The sequence below is a fragment of the Scyliorhinus canicula genome, chromosome 19 (genome assembly GCF_902713615.1).
Source record: "Scyliorhinus canicula chromosome 19, sScyCan1.1, whole genome shotgun sequence".
Lineage (NCBI taxonomy): Eukaryota > Metazoa > Chordata > Chondrichthyes > Carcharhiniformes > Scyliorhinidae > Scyliorhinus > Scyliorhinus canicula.
Genome location: NC_052164.1, coordinates 53,596,279 through 53,622,771, shown reverse-complemented (window position 1 = coordinate 53,622,771; position 26,493 = coordinate 53,596,279). Strand labels below are relative to the sequence as shown.

General features: G+C 45.4%; 1 protein-coding gene across 1 annotated transcript in view; it reads right to left on the bottom strand.

Annotated features, from left to right (window-relative positions):
- The window catches only part of LOC119954285 (parathyroid hormone/parathyroid hormone-related peptide receptor-like), a 197,019-nt gene that overhangs the window by 47,307 nt on the left and 123,219 nt on the right, over window positions 1-26,493 (bottom strand). Inside the window, exons 10-11 of the mRNA XM_038779379.1 lie at window positions 11,412-11,478; window positions 6,058-6,152 (exon numbers count right to left, since the gene is read on the bottom strand). Of these exons, the coding sequence (XP_038635307.1) occupies window positions 6,058-6,152; window positions 11,412-11,478 (162 nt within the window). The remainder of the gene's footprint in view (window positions 1-6,057; window positions 6,153-11,411; window positions 11,479-26,493) is intronic.

The window sequence follows — 26,493 nt, the reverse complement described above, 5'->3', positions numbered from 1 at the left end:
CTTCAGATCATTCGGGAGGCAGAGGGGGTCATAGGTAGGAGCTTCAGGGAAGTAGTTACACCAAAGACTGGAGATAGATGGGTAACTGTAAGAGGGACTGGGAAGAAGCAGTCAGTGCAGGGACCCCCTGCGGTCGTTCCCCTGAGTAACAAGTATACCGTTTTGGATACTTGTGGGGGGGGGGACTTACCAGGGGTAAGCCATGGGGTACGGGCCTCTGGCACGGAGTCTGTACCTGTTGCTCAGAAGGGAAGGGGGGAAAGGAGTAGAACATTAGTAATTGGGGACTCAATAGTCAGGGGCACAGATAGGAGATTTTGTGGGAGCGAGAGAGACTCACGTTTGGTACGTTGCATCCCAGGTGCAAGGGTACGTGATGTCTCGGATCGTGTTTTCCGGGTCCTTTAGGGGGAGGGGGAGCAGCCCCAAGTCGTAGTCCACATTGGCACTAACGACATAGGTAGGAAAGGGGACAAGGCTGTCAGGCAGGCCTTTAGGGAGCTAGGATGGAAGCTCAGAGCGAGAACAAACAGAGTTGTTATCTCTGGGTTGTTGCCCGTGCCACGTGATAGTGAGATGAGGAATAGGGAGAGAGAGCAATTAAACACGTGGCTACAGGGATGGTGCAGGCGGGAGGGATTCAGATTTCTGGATAACTGGGGCTCTTTCTGGGGAAGGTGGGACCTCTATAGACAGGATGGTCTACATCTGAACCTGAGGGGCACCAATATCCTGGGGGGGAGATTTGTTAGTGCTCTTTGGGGGGGTTTAAACTAATTCAGCAGGGGCATGGGAACCTGGATTGTAGTTTTGGGGTACGGGAGATTGAGAGTATAGAGGTCAGGAGCACAGATTTGACTTCGCAGGAGAGTGCCAGTGTTCAGGTAGGTGGTTTGAAGTGTGTCTACTTCAATGCCAGGAGTATACGAAATAAGGTAGGCAAACTGGCAGCATGGGTTGGTACCTGGGACTTCGATGTTGTGGCCATTTCAGAGACATGGATAGAGCAGGGACAGGAATGGTTGTTGCAGATTCCGGGGTTTAGGTGTTTTAGTAAGGTCAGAGAAGGGGGCAAAAGAGGGGGAGGTGTGGCGCTGCTTGTCAAGGACAGTATTACAGTGGCGGAAAGGATGCTAGATGGGGACTCTTCTTCCGAGGTAATATGGGCTGAGGTTAGAAACAGGAAAGGAGAGGTCACCCTGTTGGGAGTTTTCTATAGGCCACCTAATAGTTCTAGGGATGTAGAGGAAAGGATGGCGAAGATGATTCTGGAAAAGAGCGAAAGTAACAGGGTAGTTGTTATGGGAGACTTTAACTTTCCAAATATTGACTGGAAAAGATATAGTTCGAGTACATTAGATGGGTCGTTCTTTGTACAGGAGGGTTTCCTGACACAATATGTTGACAGGCCAACAAGAGGCGAGGCCACATTGGATTTGGTTTGGGTAATGAACCAGGCCAGGTGTTAGATCTGGAGGTAGGTGAGCACTTTGGAAACAGTGACCACAATTCGGTGACCTTTACGTTAGTGATGGAAAGGGATAAGTATACCCCGCAGGGCAAGAGTTATAGCTGGGGGAAGGGCAATTATGATGCCATTAGACATGACTTAGGATGTGTAGGTTGGAGAAGTAGGCTGCAAGGCTTGGGCACACTGGATATGTGGAGCTTGTTCAAGGAACAGCTATTGCATGTTCTTGATAAGTACGTACCAGTCAGGCAGGGAGGAAGGGGTCGAGCGAGGGAACCGTGGTTTACCAAATAAGTGGAATCTCTTGTTAAGAGGAAGAAGGAGGCCTATGTGAAGATGAGGCGTGAAGTTTCAGTTGGGGCACTTGATAGTTACAAGGAAGCGAGGAAGGATCTAAAGAGAGAGCTAAGACGAGCAAGGAGGGGACATGAGAAACCCTTGGCAGGTAGGATCAAGGAAAACCCAAAAGCTTTCTATAGGTATGTCAGGAATAAAAGAATGACTAGGGTAAGAGTAGGGCCAGTCAAGGACAGTGGTGGGAAGTTGTGTGTGGAGGCTGAGGAGATAAGCGAGATACTAAATGAATACTTTTCGTCAGTATTCACTCAGGAAAAAGATAATATTGTGGAGGAGAATGCTGAGACCCAGGCTATTAGAATAGATGGCATTGAGGTGCGCAGGGAAGAAGTGTTGGCAATTCTGGACAAGGTGAAAATAGGTAAGTCCCCGGGGCCTGATGGGATTTATCCTAGGATTCTCTGGGAAGCCAGGGAAGAGATTGCTGAGCCTTTGGCTTTGATATTTATGTTGTCATTGTCTACAGGAATAGTGCCAGAAGACTGGAGGATAGCAAATGTTGTCCCCTGTTGAAGAAGGGGAGTAGAGACAACCCCGGTAACTATAGATCAATGGGCCTTACTTCTGGTGTGGGCAAAGTCTTGGAAAGGATAAGAGATGGGATTTATAATCATCTGGAAAGGAATAATTTGATTACGGATAGTCAACACGGTTTTGTGAAGGGTAGGTCCTGCCTCACAAACCTTATTGAGTTCTTTGAGAAGGTGACCAAACAGGTGGACAAGGGTAAAGCAGTTGATGTGGTGTATATGGATTTCAGTAAAGCGTTTGATAAGGTTCCCCATGGTAGGCTATTGCAGAAAATACAGTGGCATGGGATTGAGGGTGATTTAGTGGTTTCAATCAGAAATTGGCTAGCTGTAAGAAGACAGAGGGTGGTGGTTGGTGGGAAATGTTCAGTCTGGAGTACAGTTACTAGTGGTGTACCACAACTTAGGATCTGTTTTGGGGCCACTGCTGTTTGTTATTTTATAAATGACCTGGAGGAGGGGATAGAAGGATGGGTGAGTAAATTTGCGGATGACACTAAAGTCGGTGGAGTTGTGGACAGTGCGGAAGGATGTTGCAGGTTACAGAGGGACATAGATAAGCTGCAGAGCTGGGCTGAGAAGTGGCAAATGGAGTTTAATGCAGAAAAGTGTGAGGTGATTCATTTTGGAAGGAGTAACAGGAAGACAGAGTACTGGGCTAATGGGAAGATTCTTGGTAGTGTGGATGAGTAGAGAGATCTTGGTGTCCATGCACGTAGATCCCTGAAAGTTGCCACCCAAGTTGATAGGGTTGTTAAGAAGGTGTACGGTGTGTTAGCTTTTATTGGGAGAGGGATTGAGTTTTCCGAGCCATGAGGTCATGTTGCAGCTGTACAAAACTCTGGTGCGGCCGCATTTGGAGTATTGCGTGCAGTTCTGATCGCCGCATTATAGGAAGGATGTGGAAGCATTGGAAAAGGTGCAGAGGAGATTTACCAGGATGTTGCCTGGTGTAGAGGGAAGATCTTATGAGGAAAGGCTGAGGGACTTGAGGCTGTTTTCATTAGAGAGAAGAAGGTTAAGAGGTGACTTAATAGAGGCATACATGATCAGAGGATTAGATAGGGTGGACAATGAGAGCCGTTTTCCTCGGATGGTGATGGCTAGCATGAGGGGGCATAGCTTTAAACTGAGGGGAGATAGATATAGGACAGATGTCAGAGATAGGTTCTTTACTCAGAGAGTAGTAAGAGTATGGAATGCCCTGCCTGCAACAGCAGTGGACTCGCCAACATAAAGGGCATTTAAATGGTCATTGGATAGACATATGGACGATAAGGGAACAGTGTAGATGGGCTTTAGAGGGGTTTCACAGGTCGGCGCAACATCGAGGGCCAAAGGGCCTGTACTGCGCTGTAATGTTCTATTATTTTATTGTTCTATTGTGGCGTTGCACTCCTTCCAGCCATTTTGTTGGCTGGGACGGTGTGTGTGGGGGGATGGATCGTTTAAGCGCGGATGCGGCATATGAGCTTCATGTGCACCAATCACGGACCCGGTGAATCCAACACCGTTTTACTGGAATTGATTGTGTTCCACAGGAAGATGGTCCTGGCCCGTTTAAATTGGCTGAATCGGTGCAGCTGTTGCGCCGTTTTTCTGTCGTAAAATGCCAGTTTCCACACCGGCGTCGGCACTTAGTCTCAAATTCTCAGAAATGGAGAATCCCGTTTTCTGGTGCGCCGCGCCCCCGCCAGCAGCGGGATTCACCGTCCTGGCAGCCGGCCAATGAGGTGTCCATTGTGGGCAGCCCACCCCTTCCGGAAATCCCTGGTGAGTGCGCTACCGGCGAAACGGAGGATCCCGATGACGGAAAATCCAGCCCCATGTCTTTTAGCAAGTATTTTGGGGTGAATTCTCCAATTAAGAGACTAAGTGCTGATGCCAGGACTGAATTCCGACTGTTCTTCATGGCCAAAATTGGTAACAGACCCGGAGCATTCAGGTCCCGTTATTGGGCAAACACCAGCACCGCATAGAACTCGAGGAATTCCAATGCATCCCAAGAAGATGGCATTGGTTGTGCTTGAGCACACTCATTGGTTGGCTGGGGCCAGAGGATACTTAGGGGTATGGCCTGGGGGGTCACCCATGCAACGCGTGACGCTAAGTTCCCAGTGGGCAGTCAATGACTTGTGCAGCCGCATGGCTGCCTTGCAGGCTGCGGCAATGGCGGTCCGTGTCTGGCCACCCCAACCCCACGGCCCACCTCCTAGCCGCCCACCCCCCTACTACCTCCTGGCCCTGGCATATGCTGCCCGTCTACTGGCACAATTGTCAGCACACTATAGCAATGTTGGACACTGTTTGTACCCGCACCCTCAGCAACCTGTGTCCTGATTTGAAATACCACAAGTGGACCTCGCCATCGGTAATTCCTCTTGGCGATATCCCAGAAGGGCCTGTCAATGATATGCCAATGGCCTTTGCTGTACAATTTACATGTCCATGCCGGTGTGCGGTGTAGTATGCATTCACGCCACTGTCGAGGGACCAGACTTAGTATTCTGTTTGACCCCCCCTGTGCCAGCCTCAATTTTCGCTCGACACTGAATTTCCCGCCGAGTCGTGTTTCCCCTTTCCGCCGTCGCCCTCCGGAGAATCCCGCCCTTTGTTGTTCTATTCCCTCTACCAAAGTGAATAACCTCACCCTTCCCCACATGATCTACTACCTTGTTTCCCACTCACTGAACCTGTTTATTTCTCTTTTTAGACTCTTTGTATCCTCCCCATAACTTACATTACTCACTATTTCTTCACTTAAATCATTAATATAGATTGGAAATAGTTGAAATCGCAGCACTGATTCTCGCAGTCCTCCTCTAGTCATACTCTGCCAACTTGAGAATGCTCTGTTTATCTTTTGTCTCTCCTTCCTATTCATTCACCAAACTTCCATCATATTACACCCAACTCTGAACTCTTATCCTGTGTGTAAACTGCATGCCACATCATTAGATGCTTTTCAGAAATCCAAGTATGCTACATTTATTGGTTCCTCTTTATCTATTCTACTTGCTATAGCTTCAAAGAACTCTTTACTTTTTCAAACACAATTTCTCTTTCATAAAACCATGATGAATCTATCTGGTCAGACTATGATTTTCTAAATACATTGTTAGCCTCCCCTAATAATAGAAGAATCTATTAGGGCAGCACGGTAGCACAAGTGGATAGCACTGTAGCTTCACAGTGCCAGGGTCCCAGGTTCGATTCCCCTCTGGGTCACTGTCTGGATGGAGTCTGCACGTTCTCCCCATGTCTGCGTGGGTTTCCTCCGGGTGCTCCGGTTTCCTCCCACAGTCCAAAGACGTGCAGGTTAGGTGGATTGGCCATGATAAATTGCCCTTTGTGACCAAAAAGGTTCGGAGGGGTTATTGGGTTATGGGGATAGGGTGAAAGTGAGGGTTTAAGTGGGTTGGTACAGACTCGATGGGCCGAATAGCCTCCTTCTGCACTGCATGTCCTATGTATTTCCCTGATGATTGCTAACGGGCCTGTAGGTATCAGTTTTCTCTCTCCCTCCTTTCCTGAATAAAGGTGTTACATTTGCAAATTTCCCATACACTGGGATTGCACTAGAATGTAAGGAATTTTAGAAAATCAAACCATAATGTCCACTATTTGTGCAGTTATCTCTTTTAGACCCCTGTGATATGTATTGGTCTTGGTCGATGGTCTCTATCGACAGGGTCTCACCTGTATTGTTGTCGTGGGTCCAGTTTTCCAGTGTTTGTCTCCCACAGTTTTGATGCTAAGACCCGGTCAATGTTTACGAAGAGGAAGAAATTCAGCTGGAAAAAATAATAAAATGAGTCACTTCACATCTCTGATTTGAAGATAAGTCCTGAAACCTTTCTCCTATTAATAGCCTGTTGTTTCTTCAAAATATGGTTCCATGTCTCTGTTGTAGTGGATCCCTATTCCACCAGGATCAGTACCTGTCAATCCCGACACCGCTGGGAGTCAACATCTGTGGAACATAGGAACAGGAGAGGCCATTCAGCCCCTCGAGTCTGTTCCCTTGATGATGGAATCTAATGATCTCTGTCCTGAACAAATTCAATGATCGAGTTTCTACAGCCTTCTCAGGTAGAAAATTCCAAAGATTCACACCTTCTTCACAACTCATATTCAATCCCACCAAGTGTAGTGTCATCAGAAAAGTTGGAAGTATTACATTTGGTCCCCAAATCACTGATATAAATTGTGAATAGCTGGGGTCCAAGCCCTGATTGTTAACGTACCACACTAGCCAACCTGAGAATTACCTATTTATTCCTACTCTGTTTTCTGTTAGTTAACCAATTCTCAATCCATAGTCGTATATGAGCCCCAATCCCATGTGCTTTAACTTTGTTTACTACCCTCTTATCGAAAGTCTTCTGAAAATCCAAAGCACAGTGGTTAGCACTATTGCTTCACAGCTCCAGGGTCCCAGGTTCGATTCCAGCTTGGGTAACTGTCTGTGCGGAGTCTGCACGTTCTCCCTGTGCCTGCGTGGGTATCCGCCGGGTGCTCTGGTTTCCTCCCACAAGTCCCGAAAGATGTGCTGTTAGATGAATTAGACATTCTGAATTCTCCCTCAGTGTACCCGAACAGGCGTCGGAATGTGATGACTAGGGGCTTTTCACAGTAACTTCATTGCAGTGTTAATGTAAGCTTACTTGTGACAATAAAGATTATTATTATTATCCAACAGTCCCCCCCCCCCCCCCCCCCCCCCCCCACACACACAAGGATATATTCTGCTGGTTACATCCTCAATAAATTCCAACTGGCTAGTGAAACATGATTTCCCTTTCATAAATTCATTTTGACTCTGCCCAATCAGATCATTATTTTCAAAGTGTTTAGTTACACATCCTTTGTTTTAGATTCTACCCTTTTCCCTACCGTTGATGTCAGGTCTGTAGTTCTCTATGTTCTCTATCCCATCTTTTTACATTTGCTACCTTCCAATCTGATGGCACAATTCCAGAATCGATAGAATTTGATTGCATCCACTATCTCTGCACTATCTCTGCAGCTGCTTCTTTCAATGCTTTAAATCACCAGGTGCAGGGGATGTATCAACTTCATTCTCCAGTACTAACTGACTCATACTAATTTCTTTTAGTTCCTCATTCTCACTTGTCCCTTGGTTCTGAGAGATTTTTTTGGACCTTTCTCTGTGAAGACAGACACAAAGTATTTTAGTTTCTCTGCTATTTCTTTATCATGGAATCATTGAATTCCTACAGTGTAGAAAGAGGCTATTCAGCCCATCATGTCTGCACTGACAAAAGAGCACCCTACCTAGGCCCACTCCCCCGGCCTATCCTGCACGCCACCTTACCTACACATCCTTGGACACTAAGTGGCAATTTAGCATGGTCAATCTATCTAACCTGCACATCTTTGGACTGTGAGAGGAAAACAGAGCACCCAGGGGAAATCCACGCAGACACCGCGAGAAAGTGCAAACTCCACACAGACAGTGACCCAAGGCCGGAATCGAACCTGGATCCCTGGTGCTGTCAGACAGCAGTGCTAACCACTGTGCTGCCGTGTCACCCTGACTCTGCCTATAATGGACACATGTTTGTCTTCATGCTAATCCTTTTCCTTTTTACACACCTGTAGAAGCTTTTCCAATCCAGTTTTAAGTTTCTCACTAGTTTATTCTCATATTCTCTTTTCCTTTTCTTTATCAATTTCTTAGTCCTCCTTTGATGAATTCTAAAATTTCCCAATCCTTTTAATTTGATTTACTACAATCTTTAATTTCTTTTGTTCACCATGGTTGATTTACTTTTTTTTTGAGTTTTTGTGGCTTGAGGAATGTTTGTTTGTTGTAAACCATGTATTAATTCTTTGAATATTAACCATTGCCTGCCTACCATCATACCTTTTAATGTCATTTCTCAATCCACCAGAGCCAAATTTTCCCTCATACCTTCATAGCTTCTTTTATTTAGATTTAAGATCCTCTTTTTGGATAGAGCTACATCTTTTTCAAACTTGATGGAAAATTCCACCTTATTATGGTCACTCTTCCCCAAAGATTCTTTTACAAGATTATTGATTGGTCCTTTCTCATTGCACAATACTAGATCTAGAATAGCGTGTTTTCTAGTTGGGATGCAGAGTCGTTATTACGAGGGAGGAAATATAGGTGTGTTAAAAAGCATTAGGTAGACAAATGACCAGGGCCAGGTGGCATCAATCCCAGATTATTGAGGGAGACAAGGGATGAAATCGCTGGGCCTCTGACAAAAATCTTTGTGTCCTCGTTGGAAACAGGCGAGATCCCAGAGAATTGGAGGGTAGCCAATTTTGTACCGTTATTTAAGAAGGGTTGCAAGGATAATCTGGGTAATTATAGGCCAGTGAGTTTGATATCAGTGATAGTAAAATTGTTAGAAAAGATTCTCAGAGATAGAATCTGTGCACATTTGGAAGTGAAAGGTCTTATTAGCAACAGATAGTGTGGCTTTGTACGCGAGGCTATGTCTCATTACTTTAATTTAATCTTTTGAGAAGATGACAAAAATGATTGATGAGGGAAGGGCTGTGGATGTTGTCTACATGGACTTTAGTAAAGTATTCATAAGGTTCCTCTTGGCAGGCTGGTGCAAAAGATTAAATTACTGGGGGGTCAAGGGTGAACTAGCTGGATGGATTCAGAATTGGCTTGGCCATAGAAGACAGAGAGTAGCAGTGGAAGGGTATTTTTCTGAATGGAGTCAGTACTGGGACTTCTGTTCTTTGTAATATATATAAATGACTTGGAAGAAAACGTAGCGGGTCTGATTAGCGAGTTTGTGGAGGATACTAAGATTGCAGGAGTTGCGCATAGTGAATACAACAGGATATAGATAGGCTGAAAAATTGGGCAGAGAAATGGCAGATGGAATTTAACCCAGACAAATGTGAGGTGATGCATTTTAGTAGATCCAATTCAGGTGGGAGCAACAAAATAAATGGCAGAACCATCAGGAGCACAGAGACAGAGAGAGATCTGGGCGTGCAGGTCCACAGATCAGGTGGAAATGGCGTAAAGAAAGCATATAGCATGCTTGCCTTCATAGGACGGGGCATTGATTATACATGCTCGAAAATTATGTTACAGTTATATCGAACGTTGGTTAGGCCATATTTAGGATACTGTGTCCAATTCTGGTCACCACACTACCAGAAGGATGTGGAGGCTTTGGAGAAAAGGTTTACCAGGATGTTGCCTGGTACGAGCTAGGAGGAGAGATTAAATAAACTGGGATTGTTCTCCCTAGAGAGACAGAGATTGAGGAGCGACCTGATAGAAGTTTATAACATTATTAGGGGTATAGGGTGAATAGTTGGAGGCTTTTTTCCCAGGGCGGAAATGACATTTACAAGGGGACACAAGTTCAGGAGATGTGTGGGTAATGTTCTTTTCACAGAGGGTGGTGGTGGCCTGGAATGCACTGCCAAGTGAGGTGGTTGAGGCAGATACGTTAGTGACCTTTAAGACTTATCTGGATAGGCACATGAACAGACGGGGTATAGAAGGACACAGGCGGTTGGTCTAGATGGGACTCGTGATTGGCGTAGGTTTGGAGGGCCAAAGGGCCTGTTCCTGCGCTGTATTGTTCTTTGTTCTTTTGTTCTTTGTTCCTAAACATACTACTCCAGGCAATAATCCTCCACAGCATTTGTGCTAATTAGATTTATCCAGTCCATCTGTAGATTGAAGTCCATGAACATTACTGTATTATCCTTGTTATGTGCACCCTAATTTCCTGATTTATACCGTGCCCTACATTATCACTGATGGTCATTGGCCTATGAACAACACCTATGAATGTTTGCTGCACTTTGCTGTTTCATAGCTCCACCTAAACTGATTCTACCTCTTGATTTTCTGATCTAAGAAATGTACCAATCTTACTAAAGTACTGATCTCATCCTCTATTAACAGCACTACCCCATCTCATTTTCCTTTTTGTCCATCAGTCTTAAATGTTGAATACCCCCTGAATTTAGCCTTGATCTCCCTGTAGCTGTGTCTCTGCAATGGCAATTAGCCATTAACATATCTTTGTGCCATCAATTCCCCTAAGTTGTTGCAAATGTTGTGTTCATTCAGATACAATGCCTTTAATTCTACCATTTAAACATTATTTTGACCCTATTTGATGCTGACATCCAATTCTGCTGCTGTCTATTTTCATTCATCACTTTCTACTTCGCTTTATTTTTCTGCTATCCGAATTCGCTCTCAATTGTACATGGCTTTTAGTCCCAGTCCTGCTAAGATGCAAGCCGTGTTCCTGGTGCAGGTCCTAATAGTCCCAGAACCGGTTCGGGTGCCCCCAAAATTTAGAATCCCCCCCCACATTATCTCTCCCATCACCTGTTCATTTGCTCAATCCTCCTATTTCTGCACTCATTGCCATGTGGCACTGGGAGTAATCCTGAGATTACTGTCTTAGAAATCCTGTGTTCCAATCTCTTTCCTATCCTAACATGAATCTGCATTTTTAGATCACAAACACATTAGGAATCAGTCCCTGTGGATGCCTATTGCATTGAGAATCAGGTCCTGTGGATCCCTAATCAATCGGGAATTACTCCCTATGCATTCCTATCCCATCAGGAATCACTTCCTGTGAATCTCTATTCCACCAGAAATTATTCCCTGTAGATTCTTGTCCTGTCGGGAATCAATCCCTATGGATCCCTCTGCTGTCGGGAATTAGTCTTTGTAGATCCATGTGCGGTTGGGAATCAATCCCTGAGGACCCTTATCCCATCAGGAATTAGACCCTGTGGATCCATTTCCCATCGGGAATTGGTTCCTGTCGGTCACTATCCCACCGTCTGGGTAGGAGGGGAGGCAGGTGGAGAAGCTGATAAAAAAACAGGGTCTGATGCAGTCAGAAATGTTTGAAAGAAAGTTTTTTTATTTTCCTGCTACGTTTAAGGTTATTGGCAATTGGTTTTGCTCCATTGCTGAAGTGTTTACTTGCTGACCATTACTGCTTCCCTTCCTGAACCAGATTCGCATTGCAAAGCAACCCCTCACTTACCACAATGGCAGTGAGAATGGGAACCTGGAAAATCCACTTCAAGCTTCCAGCACTTAGGTCCCAACAGCTGAAAAAGAGAAGAAGGCAGTTTCTGTGGTGATCTTTGTGAGGGGTTTCCAGGATGGAAGGTGTAGTGATCACAAAGATACACAAAGCTCTTTTGAAGAACTAAATTAATTTTATTAAGACTATTAAATTTGAGTTTGACACTTATTCTGAGTAGCAAACATACATGTAAGAATTAAACTACACCCTCTAACACAGGGGTGGGCAAACTACGGCCCGCGGGCCGCATGCGGCCCGCCAAAGGTATTTCTGCGGCCCACCTAGTCATTAAAAAAAAAATAAAAAATTTTTAAAAACAAATTTTTTTTTTTTTTTTTTTAATTTTTTTTTAAGGTTAATGGGGGGGGGGGTTGTTGGGTTACTTACTGGTATAGGGTGGATACGTTGACTTGAGTAGGGTGATCATTGCTCGGCACAACGTCGAGGGCCGAAGGGCCTGTTCTGTGCTGTACTGTTCTATGTTCTATATGAGGCGCCCAGAATCATAACCGGGTGAAGTAATTATTTTACTTAATATACTATGCGGCCCTTTGTGAATTGTGAATTTCTGAATGTGGCCCTTGCACGGAAAAGTTTGCCCACCCCTGCTCTAACACTATCTCTATCTTCTAATTAGAACTATTATATCTTAACTAACTCTGCAATACACTATGAGCCTTATCTTCTTCAGTTCCAGTCTAATCTCCTCCCCTCAGTTTAAGAGCTAGTGCAATTTATAGTATGTCTCTTAGCTCCCTCTAGTGGCTTGGTTTAACATAACATTAACTCTTCGCATGCTGTACATTTGTATAATGTCACATTCCCCCTTTCTTTGAGAAAAATGTTGGCTGTACATTTTCTTGTTTACAGTACTATACAGCATGTCAACAATGCTAGAACTAATGCTAGATTTACAGATTCAATCTATTTGGAGATTTGCTACATCTTGTAAACCTTCTTATTGTTACAATAGTGTTATTTGAATAATCTGGTACATTTGACAACATAGCTTTTGGAAAATTATTTTAGGAAATATGAGCTGTTGATTCGTGGTAGCTGATTCTGTGAATGTAACAGGTTGCTTGAGTTTCAAGAGATCTCTTCTATTTCTAGAAAAAATCTTTCCAGATTCTCTTCTGATCACGTATGATCTTGGTGTGAGTCCAATGCGTATTTTTGCAATGTCCATCCATCCACCTTCAGGATTACGAATGTGTACAATATGTTCTTTGAGTGTAGATGTGTGTAATGAACTCCAGTTGGCTTTATTGGTTGGCCAATTGGAGTATGAGCTCCCTCAATGATAGCTCATTGAGGGGGCCCATATAATCACCTGTGTAGGCTTTGTGAGCCAGTCTTAAGTTGACTGGACTGCTAGCAGCACTGTTTGTAACTGCTCCTGTAATATCGTTATTGTAAATAAATATTGGTGTGGTGACGGAACTCCTGCCTCCCGTGGATTACTACAAAGTGGTTTAGAGTTTTATCGTAATACTTCTTTTGCTTAATCTTCAGTTGTTGCATTTTTTTATGCACAACTTTGTTTGGAACTATTAGAGTTGGTAAGGTTGTACGTATTCTTTATCCCATCAATAGTTGTACTGACAGTGCTAAATCAAAGGCCTTTCTGTCCTCCATAGCTTTTTTGAGAAGCTACTTTAGAATTCCCATCCCTTTCTCAGCTTTCCCATTTGCCTGCGGGTATAGTGGGCAAGAAGTTACATGTGTGAAGTTATAGTTATTATAGGCAAATTGTAACCATTCCAGGCTGCTAAAACATGGTCCATTGTCTGTGACAACAGTAACTGGTATGCTATGACTAGCAAATACATTTTTTGTTGCTCTGACAACTGAATGCGTTGTTGAGTCAGATAATTTGATAACCTCTGGAAAATTTTGAGTAATACTAAATGATTATCAAATAATCACAGTGCTGAAAGTAAAATATGTCTTTGGCGACTTTTGTCCACGGTTTGCTTTCCACCAAGGCCTACTTACATTGTGTTGGTTGGTGCATTTGTCATATCCAACACCGTTGAATGTAGTTGTCTATATCCTTGTTGATTTCCAGCCAATGCACCCATTGCTGTGCTCTTCTACATTTCTCAATGCCTTGATGTTCTTCGTGGATTTGGAATTACAATGTGATCCCCTTTCAATAGAAAGTTGTCAGGTCTTCTTTGATGTTGCAAAATTTTGCACATTTACTTTTAGGCCAGTCAGTATGTAGATACTGTATCACTTGTTGAAGTGTCATCTCTCCTAGAGTTTCTGCCTTGATTATTTGTAGTTTAGTATCTGTGACAGGTAGTATTGCTGTGATGAAGTTGGCTTGTGCTTCAATACCGAGTACAACGTCGACAGCTTTATTATCCTCGTGCATTGTGGCTTTGGATAACGTATCCACAAGTACTAAATCTTTCGAATCAGGGAAAGAGTTGGCAGTGTGAATTCTCTGCATCAGGTTTAGCTGGATACATGCACCTACTCCAATAAGTGAGGATTTTGTGTCATCCACCATTTCAAAATCAAGTGGAATTTTAATGTCACCACTCTGAACTATGAGGTAGCATGAACCTTTTGTTGCTATTTCATTTCCATTATAGTCTGTTAATCTACAATGTGTCTTTTTATATTTTGGGTGGGTTGCTACTTTGAACAATCTGATTCTGTTATCAAATTAGTGTGTGCGCCAATTTAAATTGTACCGCTGATCCATTTATGATCAATGTTTTTATCCAATCTTTATTTCTGTCGGATAGTTGCCTGATTGGTTTATCAGCAGTATTGTTTCCATTTGTTTTAGTGATTGCTTCTATTATGAAGTAGTCCAGTGAAGTAGGCATAGTGAGATCAATCTTTGATTTTAAATGTTTTTCTTCTTCTTCCTTGTTTTGTATCGTGTTGAGTTTTTTATGCTGTTGAAATGCCTTTTAAAATTGATTCTGCTGTTTTGTTGTGTTAAATCTGCATTGTGTAGCAAAATGATTGAGTTTGTTACATGTTGTACATCTTTTCCCAAATGCAAGATAGTGTTGCTTTAAGTGGGAGTGTCCACAGCGTGTACATGTCATCACATTGGTGACATCATGCATAAACCTCATGTGCGCATGCGCAAATCGGTTAACTTCCCGGTTCGTGTCTTTTTCAAAATGCGATGTGCGAACGGATCCTGCACATGGGCAGAACGTCGAATGTCCATTTTGCATTTTTTTTCTTACCTGCGCCTGCACAAAATGGCTACCTGCTGCAGCGTGATTCGTTTTAAACTGCATCACAGAGGCAATGGCGCTGACCACGCTGCTGAAGTTCGCACTTTTTTAATGGGATCTGAATTCAGCATATTCATTGGTGGCTTGCTTACTTGCTTTACAGAAGTTGATGGCTTCTTCTAAAGTTAAGTTTGGTTTTCTTAGTGAATGTTCCCGCATTTGCTCTTCAAATATGCCGAACACAACTTGGTCATGCAGGATTGATTCAGTAATTGAGGAAAAATTGCAGGATTGCACTCAGAGCCTGAAATCAGTTAGAAAAGAGTCAAAAGATTCACCTTTTAGTGGCACCTTTTGTTAAAAATGCATATCTCATACCAGTTTTTTGCAATGAGAGTCAAATTTTTCCATTACATTTTCATACTTATTTTTAACTTCATTTTCTGAGAAATCAAATGAGTTAAAGAGTTCAAATGCCTCCTTAGTAGGAGAGCTATTTTCCTAGTCAGGAGCTATTTGCTTCGTCAGGAGCTGATTCAAGTGCAAAGGCAGAGAGAGACTTTAAATTGCTGCTTGACGCTTATCCAATTTAAACTTAGTTTACCGGGCATCTTGAAGTTATTTGGCTTTTGCACAGCATCCATTGTTGGTCTCAATTTTTCTTTGTTCTTTGCAAATTTTTAGATGTGTAGCGATGCGCTGATTACATTTCTTTCTTTTTTCTTACTGCTTGCTTTCTGGAATACACTCTTGGTACCATGTGGTAATCTTTGTGAGGGGTTTCCAGGATGGAAGGTGTAGTGATCACAAAGGTACACAAAGCTCTTTTGTAGAACTAAACTAATTTTATTAACACTACTAAATTTGAGTTTGACACTTATTCTGAATAGCAAACATACATGTAAGAATTAAACCACACTCATTAATACTATCTCTATCTACTAATTATAACTATTATATCTTAACTAACTCTGCAATACACTATGAATCTTGTCTTCATCAGCTCCTGTCTAATCTCCTCCCCTTAGCTTAAGAGCTAGTGCAATTTATAGTACTGTCCCTTAGCTCCTTCTAGTGGTCAGGCTTAACATAACATTAACTCTTCACTTGCTGTATATTTGTATAAATGTCACAGTTTCTGATTGAAACACCAAGTGGTCAGTGTGAAATCTCGAACCAAGCTCAGCTTTAAGTTCCAGTACTGCCTGTGACTGTCAATCTCGCTAAGGTATTGACATTCTGACCAATCATGTAAAGCACCAGAATAAAATGGAAATGTAGCTTTGTCAATTAACTTGATCTGAGATATTCTGCTCATGGAAACAAAGAAAATGGGAGCAGGAGGAGGCCATTTGGCCCTTTGAGCCTGCTCTGACATTCATTATGATCATGGCTGATCATCCAATTCAATAGCCTGATCTCGCCTTGCCTCCCCCCCCCCCCCCCCCCCCATCATACAATCAGAGAATCTAAAGTGCAGAAGGAGGCCACTTGGCCCATCGAGTCTGCACTGGTCTTTACAAAGAGCACCCTACTGAAGCCCATGTATCTACCCTATCCCCATAACCCAGTAACCCCCACTTAACATTTCTTGGACACTAAGGGCAATTTTGCATGTCCAATCCACCTAACCCGCACATCTTTGGACTGTGGGAGGTGTAATGATATGCAGACACGTAACTAATGGGTCATCAGAACAGGATACAACCAATGGGTAATCAGGACAGTCAGAGGTGGCATCACCACAACAGGGCACCATATGACCGCTATAAAAAGGACAAAGCACACAGTACCTGCCTCTTCCACTGGCAGAAACCGAGAGAGCAAAAAATGTGTGGTTAACATCACCGTCACACCATAGCACATGGTCTAGAGCAAGCTCATATAGTTAGTAGAGTATATTGTGTTACTAGAGTCAGATTCATAGAGTGTAGAACTCATTTAGGAGCTTTGTTAATTGCTCAATAAATACGTTCAACTTACCTCAAGGTCTGGAGTATCCTTCAGCAATGCCAACACCAAGTAGCGGCTTATAAAGTAACATAACAACACATGGTACAGGAGTGGCTATTCAATCTACCTAGTTCAACTCAGCAAGGTCAGAGACAAACTCAGACAGCTCTTTGTTTACGGAGCCAACGCAAACAGCTACCGAATCCAGGCACGATGGACAAGATACAGGATCCTCATCAACTTAGGACCACCAGTAATCTTAGTGCTAACTGGCGTTCATTTAAACAAAAATTCCAATTATATGTAGAAGCAACCAATTTGAATGGCGCGACCAATGCTCGTAAGATAGCTCTCCTACTGACCACTGCGATAGAGATCTTCAACTCGTTTCAATACAGAGAAGGACAGGACAAAACAAAATACCAAACTATCCTGGAAAAATTCGAGAGCCACTGCGAGGTTGACCTGAACGAAATTTTTGAGCGCTGCATCTTAAACAAAGGATGCAAGGTAAAGATGAATCCTTCAATAGGGGCAGCAGGGTAGCATGGTGGTTAGCATAAATGCTTCACAGCTCCAGGGTCCCAGGTTCGATTCCCGGCTGGGTCACTGTCTGTGTGGAGTCTGCACGTCCTCCCCCTGTGTGCGTGGGTTTCCTCCGGGTGCTCCGGTTTCCTCCCACAGTCCAAAGATGTGCGGGTTAGGTGGATTGGCCATGCTAAATTGCCCGTAGTAAGGCTAACGGGGGGGTGGATTGTTGGGTTACGGGTATGTGGGTTTAAGTAGGGTGATCATTGCTCGGCACAACATCGAGGGCCGAAGGGCCTGTTCTGTGCTGTACTGTTCTATGTTCTATGTTCTAATAGTTATCTCAGTAACCTTAGACTGCTAGCGCAATCCTGCAACTTCGGTGACATAACTCAGAGACCAAATCGTTTTTGGAATCCACTCTGATCCTCTGCGAGAGCAATTGCTAAAAATCAAACACATAACCTTAAAGATCGCTATTGAAACGTGCACTGTAAATGAACATTCAAAAAAATCGCTACTCAAATACAAAAATGATGAGAGTGAAAAACAAACTTCCCACGAGGTGGAGAGTGTTCAGGCCATCTCCCAGGTGCAGCGCCTCCACATTTCCGATGGCAGCCATTTCACGCGCTCCACCCGGGGCCCGGTGCATACGCAGTACGACCAGGAATACGAATCGGCCGAGAATCACACTGCGCATGTGCAAACGGCCGATAACTGCACCGTGCATGCGCGACATGCACATGCGCATCATCACGAAGTGCAAATATGCCACCTCGCATGTCCAATCAATTCTTGCCATTGATTACGAAGATGAATGGAACGCAGTGATGGATGTCAACCGATGCCCCATCCAGTTCAAACTGGACACAGGTGCCTCCATCAACCTGATTTCAAAGCTGTACTTCATGAAAATCAAGAAGGCGCCCAAAATCCTTCCAGCTGCTTGCTAACTCCAGGACTACATTGGCAACGCAATTACGGCACTGGGGTCATGCCATCAGACAGTGTCCAACCGACACATGGAGACAAGCCTGAGATTCGAGGTTGTCCAACCAGACAGGGCATCCCTGCTAGGTGTGCAAGCCTGCAAGCAACTGAACTTCATCCAAAGGGTCTACATCATGACGCCATCTCATCAGGATCTTCAGGCCAGCATCGACGACATACTGACCCAATACCCAGATGTTTTCAGTGGAATGGGCACACTTCCATATGAATACAAGATTCTACTGCGGCCTGACGTAAAACCAGTGGTCCACCCACGTTGGAGGGTCCCTGCTCCACTGAGGGATCGACTGAAAGCAGAACTCTCAAGCCTACGAAAGAAAGGCATCATCTCTAAGGTCACTGAACCAACCGACTGGGTCAGCTCAATGGTGTGCGTCAAGAAGCCTTTGGGGGGCCGACAAATCTCTATCAACCCCAAGGATCTGAACAAAAACATTATGCGGGAACATTGCCCAATCCCAAAAAGGGAAGAAATCACGAGCGAAATAGCACACGCGCGCTTCTTCACGAAACTGGACGCATCCCAAGGATTTTGGCAAATTCAACTCGAAGAATCCAGTAGTAAGCTCTGCACCTTCAACACGCCTTTTTGCAGATTCTGCTACAACCGAATGCCGTTTGGCATCATCTCGGCATCAGAAATATTCCACCGCATCATGAAACATATGATGGAAGGAATAGACGGGGTTCGTGTCTACATTGACGATGTCATAATCTGGTCTTCAACTCCGGAGGAACATGTGTCGCGATTGAAGAGAGTATTCTGATGCATACATGAGCATGGCCTAAACAAGCTAAACAAATCCAAGTGCTGCTTTGGGACGTCCACGTTGAAGTTCCTGGGTGATCAGATATTGAAATACGGTGTCCGCCCGGACGCGGACAAAATAAAAGCCATTGAGGCAATGAAAGTCCCCGAGGATAAGAAAGGAGTGCTGCGCTTCCTTGGTGTGGTAAACTTACTCGGCAAATTCATCCCGAATTTGGCCACACACACACCGTCCCTCAGAAAACTGATCAAGAAATCAACCGCCTTCGATTGGAAGACGGAAGACCAGACAGAGTGGTTGGAGCTGGAGGCCAAACTCAGCACTGCACCCGTTCTCACATTCTTTGACCCAAATTGAGAAACGAAGATCTCGACCGATGCAAGTCAGGATGGCATTGGAGCGGTACTGTGACAGAAAAATGACACATCATCATGGGTCCCAGTAGCATACGCGTTATGGGCAATGACACTGACGGAGACCAGGTACGCACAGATTGAAAAGGAGTGTTTAGGTCTTCTCACCGGCATCCTCAAATTCCATGACTACATCTACGACCTGCCAACATTTACCGTTGAAACAGATCACAGACCTCTGGTCCACATCATCCAAAAGAACCTGAACGACATGACGCCTCGATTGCAGAGAATTCTGTTCAAACTCTGAAGGTACGATTTCAATCTGGTGTACACGCCTGGCAAAGAGCACATCATTGCAGATGCGTTGTCCCGCTCCGTCATCTCACCGAGTGAGCCACTGGAGATCATCCAGTACATTGAATCGCAGGTACAAATGTTTGCAAGCAACTTCCCTGCAAGAGACGAAAAGAGCAGCACGGTAGCACAAGTGCTGGGATGGTGCAGGAGGGAGGGTTTCAGTTATGTGGATAATTGGAGTACATTCTGGGGAAGGTGGGACTTGTAGACAGGACAGTTTGCACCTGAACCAGAGGGGCACCAACATCCTGGGAGGGAAATTTGCTACGGCTCTTCGGGGGGGATTTGTCAGGGGGATTGGAAAATGAGCTGTAGTCCAGAAGCCTGTGTTGAGAGTAATGAGGTACTGAGGAGAGTATCAAAGTCGCAGACGTGTACCGGCAGACAGAAAGGTGGGTTGAAGTGTGTCTACTTCAATGCAAGGAGCATCCGGAATAAGGTAGGTGAAATGAAAGGGAAAATGCTGGAAAATCTCAGCAAGTCTGGCAGCATCTGTAGGGAGAGAAAAGAGCTAACGTTTCGAATCTGATGACTCTTTGTCAAAGCTAACAGACAGAGATTGGGAAATATTTATACTGTGGAGTGAGAATGAAAGATGAGTCATTGCCACAGAAACCCAGGGAAACCGGGTGCTAATGGCTACAGATACTAAGGGGAAAGAGCAGGAAACCGGGTGCTAATGGCTACAGATACAGTAGTCCCCCGTTATACCGCGCTCCTCAATACCGCGGTTCGCGATATACGGCGGGGGGGGGCTTATGGACCCCAACTGTCAGCTTCCCTCTCCGGATCAAAGTGAGCCGGCCGCTAAAATTGACACTGCCGGCTGATTGGAGGGAGAGAGCAGCCGGCAGTGTCAATTTCAGCGGCCGGCTCACTTTGATCCGGAGAGGGAAGCTGCTCTCTCACTGAAACAATCAGCCGGCCGCTGAAATTGACACTGCCGGCTGCTCTCTCCCTCCAATCCAACTTTTAAGTTTTAATGTTTCTGATTGGAGGGAGAGAGCAGCCGGCAGTGTCAACTTCAGCGGCCGGCTGATTGTTTCAGTGAGAGAGCAGCTTCCCTCTCCGGATCAAAGTAAGCCGGCCGCTGAAATTGACACTGCCGGCTGATTGGAGGGAGAGAGCAGCCGGCAGTGTCAATTTCAGCGGCCGGCTCACTTTGATCCGGAGAGGGAAGCTGCTCTCACTGAAACAATCAGCCGGCCACTGAAATTGACACTGCCGGCTGCTCTCTCCCTCCAATCCAACTTTTAAGTTGTTAAAAATGCAGCAGTGCTTGTTTTAATTAGATCCACGATGGGGGTTTTAAATTTATTTAAAAATCTATGCTAGCGCTTCCCATTGTGAGTCTACGGGGGTCTGACCTCTCCCCCCGCCCCCCGTAGACTCACAATGGGAAGCGCTAGCATAGATTTTTAAATAAATTTAAAACCCCCATCGTGGATATCCGCGGCTCGGATGCAACGCGGGTGGCTGTCTTGGACCCCAACACCCGCGTTATAAAGGGGGACTACTGTACTAAGGGGAAAGAGCAGTCCCCAGAGAGGGCAAAAGATGTGAAAGGTCAAACAGCAGGGAAACTAACATCAGAGGATGAACTGTAGGTGTGGGGGGAGGGGAAGGGGGAAGCAAAGAGGAAAGGTGCAAGAAAGAAAGAAATGGTAAAAGACAGTTAAAATGAAATGAAAACAAATGGGTCGAGGTGGGGCTGATCATCTAAAGTTGTTGAATTCGATGTTCAGGCCGGAAGGCTGTAGCGTGCCTTACCGGAAGATGAGATGTTGTTCCTCCAATTTGCGTTGCGCTTCACTGGAACATTGCAGCAGGCTAAGGTTTTGTTTCAGATTCCAGCATCCGCAGTAATTTACTTTTCTTCATAAGGTAGGTGAACTTGGAGCGTGGATTGGTACCTGGGACTACGATGTTGTGGCCGTTACGGAGACATGGTTAGAACAGGGACAGGAATGGTTGTTGGAAGTTCCGGGGTATGGATGTTTCAGTAAGAGTAGGAAAGGTGGTAAAAGAGGTGGAGGAGTAGTATTATTAATCAAGGATCGTTTAACGGCTGCAGAAAGGCAGTTCGAGGGGGATCTACCTACTGAGGTAATATGGGCTGAAGTTAGAAATAGGAAAGGAGCGGTCACATTGTTAGGAGTTTTCTATAAGCCCCCAAATAGTAATAGAGATGTGGAGGAAGAAATTGCAAAGCAGATTATGGATAGGTGTGGAGGTCTCAGGGTAGTTGTCATGGGTGACTTTAACTTTCCAAATATTGATTAGAACCTCTATAGGTTGAACAGTTTGGATGGGGCAGTTTTTGTACAGTGTGTGCAGGAGGATTTCCTGACACAATATGTGGATAGGTCGACAAGAGGGGGGCCACATTGGATTTGGTACTGGGTAATGAACCGGGCCAGTGTTAGATTTGTCTGTGGGAGATCACTTTGGAGATAGTATATGGTAAATCTGGAACTTCGTCTCAGTAGTGGCGGAGAAAGGTTCTGCTTCAGACGATAATATTTCCACAACCGGGAACACATTTCCCAACAGAGAGAACAGTTACACAGCCGAGAGAGCAGTGACACAGCAAGAGACCACAGTTGCACAGCAGGAAATGCATTTAAGTGCCTATCTTTGTTCAACAGACAATCCCTTTTTGGGCAGCACGGTAGCATGGTGGTTAGCATAAATGCTTCACAGCTCCGGGGTCCCAGGTTCGTTTCCCGGCTGGGTCACTGTCTGTGCGGAGTCTGCACGTCCTCCCCGTGTGTGCGTGGGTTTCCTCCGGGTGCTCCGGTTTCCTCCCACAGTCCAAAGATGTGCGGGTTAGGTGGATTGGCCATGCTAAATTGCCTGTAGCGTCCTAAAAAAGTAAGGTTAAGTGGGGGGTTGTTGGGTTACGGGTATAGGGTGGATACGTTGATTTGAGTAGGGTGATCATGGCTCGGCACAACATCGAGGGCCGAAGGGCCTGTTCTGTGCTGTACTGTTCTATGTTCTAGTGACCACAATTTGGTGTCTTTCACGATTGCAATGGAGAGGGACAGGACCATACGGCAGGGCAAGGTTTATAATTGGGGGCGGGGTAATTATGATGCGATTAGGCAAGAATTAGGGAGCATAAGATGGGAACAGAAACTGTCAGGGAAAGGCACAAATGAAAAGTGGAGCTTGTTCAATGAACAAATACTGCATGCCCTTGATAGGTATGTCCCTGTCAGGCAGGGAGGAAATGGCCGTGTGAGGGAACCATGGTTCACAAAAGAGGTTGAATGTCTTGTCAAGAGGAAAATGGAAGCATATTTCATAGATTTTACAGTGCAGAAGGAGGCCATTCGGCCCATCAAGTATGCACCTGCTCTTGCCCTACCCAAGGTCAACACCTCCACCCCATCCCCATAACCCAGTAACCCCACCCAACACTAAGGGCAATTTTGGACACTAAGGGCAATTTATCATGGCCAATCCACCTAACCTGCACATCTTTGGACTGTGGGAGGAAACCAGAGCAACCGGAGGAAACCCACGCACACACGGGGAGGATGATGGGTAAGGATGAGAAAACAAGGTTCAGTTGGGTCGCTTGAGGGTTACAAGGTAGCAAGGAATGAGCTAAAAAAAAGGGCTTAGGAGAGTTAGGAGGGGGCATGAGAAGTCCTTGGCGGGTTGGATCAAGGAAAACCCCAAGACATTTTACTCTTATGTGAGAAATAAAAGAATGACTAGGGTGAGGTTAGGGCCGGTCAAGGACAGTAGTGGGAACTTGTGCATGGAGTCAGAAAAGGTAGGGGAGGAGTTGAATACTTTTCTTCAGTGTTCACCAAGGAGAGGGGCCATGTTTTTGAGGATGAGAGTGTGATACAGGCGGGTAGGCTGGAGGAGGTAGATGTTCTGAGGAAGGATGTATTCACAATTTTGAAGAACCTCAGGGTCAACAAGTCCCCTGGGCCAGATGGGATACACCCTAGGATCCTTTGGGAGGCAAGGGATGAGATTTCAGAGCCTTTGGCTTTGATCTTTGGGTCCTCACTGTCCACGGGGATAGTGCCAGAGGACTGGAGAGTGGCAAATGCTGTTCCTCTGTTCAAGAAAGGGAATAGGAATGACCCTGGTAATTATAGGCCAGTTAGTCTTACTTCGATGGTTGGTAAGTTAATGGAAAATGTCCTGAAGGATAGGATTTATGACCATTTGGAAAGATGCAGCTTAATCCGTGATAGTCACCATGGATTCGTGAAGGGTAAGTCTTGCCTCACAAATTTGATTGAATTCTTTGAGGAGGTAACTGAGTGTGTAGATGAAGGTAGAGCAGTTGTCATATACATGAATTTTAGTAAGGCGTTTGATAAGGTCCCCATGTTTGGCTCATGAAGAAAGTAAGGAGGTGTGGGATAGAGGGAAATTTGGCCAATTGGATAAGTAACTGGCTACCACATGGAAGACAGAGTGGTGGTGGATGGAAAATTTTCAGACTGGAGACCAATTTCCAGCGGTGTACCACAGGGATCAGTGCTGGGTCCTCTGCTATTTGTGATTTTTATCAATGACTTGGAGGAGGGGGCTGAAGGATTGGTCAGTAAATTTGCTGATGACACCAAGATTAGTGGAGTAGTGGATGAGGTGGAGGGCTGTTGTAGGCTGCAAAGAGACATTGATAGGATGCAGAGCTGGGCCGAAAAATGGCAGATGGAGTTTAACCCTGATAAGTGTGAGGTGATTCATTTTGGTCGGAAAAATTTGAATGCGGATTACAGGGTCAACGGCAGGGTTCTGAGGAATGTGGAGGAACAGAGAGATCTTGGGGTCCATGTCCAGAGATCTCTGAAGGTTGCCACTCAAGTGGACAGAGCTGTGAAGAAGGCCCATAGTGTGTTAGCGTTTATTAACAGGGGGTTTGAGTTTAAGAGCCGTGGGGTTATGCTGCAACTATACATGACCCTGGTGAGACCACATTTGGAATATTGTGGGCAGTTCTGGTCACCTTTTTACAGGAAGGATGTGGAAGCATTGAAAAGGGTGCAAAGGAGATTTACCAGGATGTTGCCTGGTTTGCAGGCTACGTCTTATGAGGAAAGGTTGAGGGAGCTAGGGCTTTTCTCTTTGGAGCGGAGGAGGATGAGAGGCGACTTAATAGAGGTTCATAAGATGATGAGGGGGATAGATAGAGTGGATGTTCAGAGACTATTTCCTCGGGTGGATGTAGCTGTTACAAGGGGGCATAACTATAAGGTTCAGGGTGGGAGATATAGGAGGGATGTCCGAGGTAGGTTATTTACTCAGAGTGTTAGGGTGTGGAATGGACTGCCTGCTGTGATAGTGGAGTCGGACACTTTAGGAACTTTCAAGCAGTTACTGGATAGGCACATGGAGCACACCAGAATGACAGGGAGTGGGATAGCTTGATCTTGGTTTCGGACAAGGCTCGGCACACCATTGAGGGCCGAAGGGCCTGTTCTGTGCTGTACTGTTCTATGTTCTATGTTCTCATAGCACTGTGGCTTCACAGCGCCAGGGTCCCAGGTTTGATTCCCTGCTGGGTCACTGTGCGGAGTCTGCACGTTCTCCCCGTGTCTGTGTGTATTTCCTCTGGGTGCTCCGGTTTTCTCCCACTGTCCAAAGACGTGCAGGTTAGGTGGATTGGCCATGATAAATTGCCCTTAGTGTCCAAAAAGGTTAGGAGGGGTTATTGGGTTCCGGGGATAGGGTGGAAGTGAGGGCTTAATGTGGGTCGGTGCAGACTTAATGGGCTGAATGGCCTCCTTCTGCACTGTATGTTCTATGTCCTATGAAAAACTCGTTCTCATCAGAGAGACAGCCAAGACCACCTGCTACAGCAAGTCATCTACAACCTCAACAATGGGTGGCCAAAAGGGCAATGCCCTCAATTCTACAACATCAAAGATGACCTAACGCTGATCAACGGAATCCTGCTAAAGATGGACAGAATAGTGATCCCGCTGTGTCTCCAGCACATGGTACTGCGGCAGATTCACGAGGGACACCTGGGCATAGATAAATGTAGACGCAGGGCCCGACAAGCCGTCTACAAGCCCGGCATCAACCAGGACATCACAGACATGGTCCTGGACTGCAAGACCTGTCAGAAGTACCAACCAGCACAGGGCAAGGAGATGCTCCAACAGCACGACCTGGAAACCTCTCCATGGTCCAAGGCCGGCATTGACCTGTTCCACGCGAATGGTCACAACTATATCCTACTCATTGATTACTTCTCAAACTATCCTGAGGAGCTGAAGCTGTCCGACCTCACCTCAAAGACCGTCATCAAAGCGTGCAAAGAGACGTTCTCGTGGCATGGCATCCCAAATACGGTCATGAGCGACAATGGCCCGTGTTTCAAGAAAGGACCACGTTTGCTAAAAGCTACAACTTCGAGCACGTTATCACCAGTCCGCACTACCCGCTGTCCAATGGCAAAGTCGAAAAGGGGGTGTACATCGTCAAGCAACTTATCCACAAAGCCTCGGACTAAGCCTCCGACATACACCTTGCACTACTAGCGTACCGGGCCACTCCCTTATCAACTGGCATGTCACCCGCTCAACTGCTGATGAACAGGGACCTGAGGACAACACTTCCAGCCCTACGCCTGCCCAACCCAGATCACCTACTGGTACTACAAAAGATGCAACAGCTTAGTAACAGTCATAAACAGACTACGACGCACATGCCACTGATCTGGACGCGCTATCCCCAGCAGACACTGTCAGGATCAAAACACCTGATGGTGGGTGGTCTGCCCCAGCTGTCATCATTCGGCAGGCCGCGCCCAGATCCTAAGTGATAAAAACGGCTGATGGCACCATCATTCGCCGAAATCGAA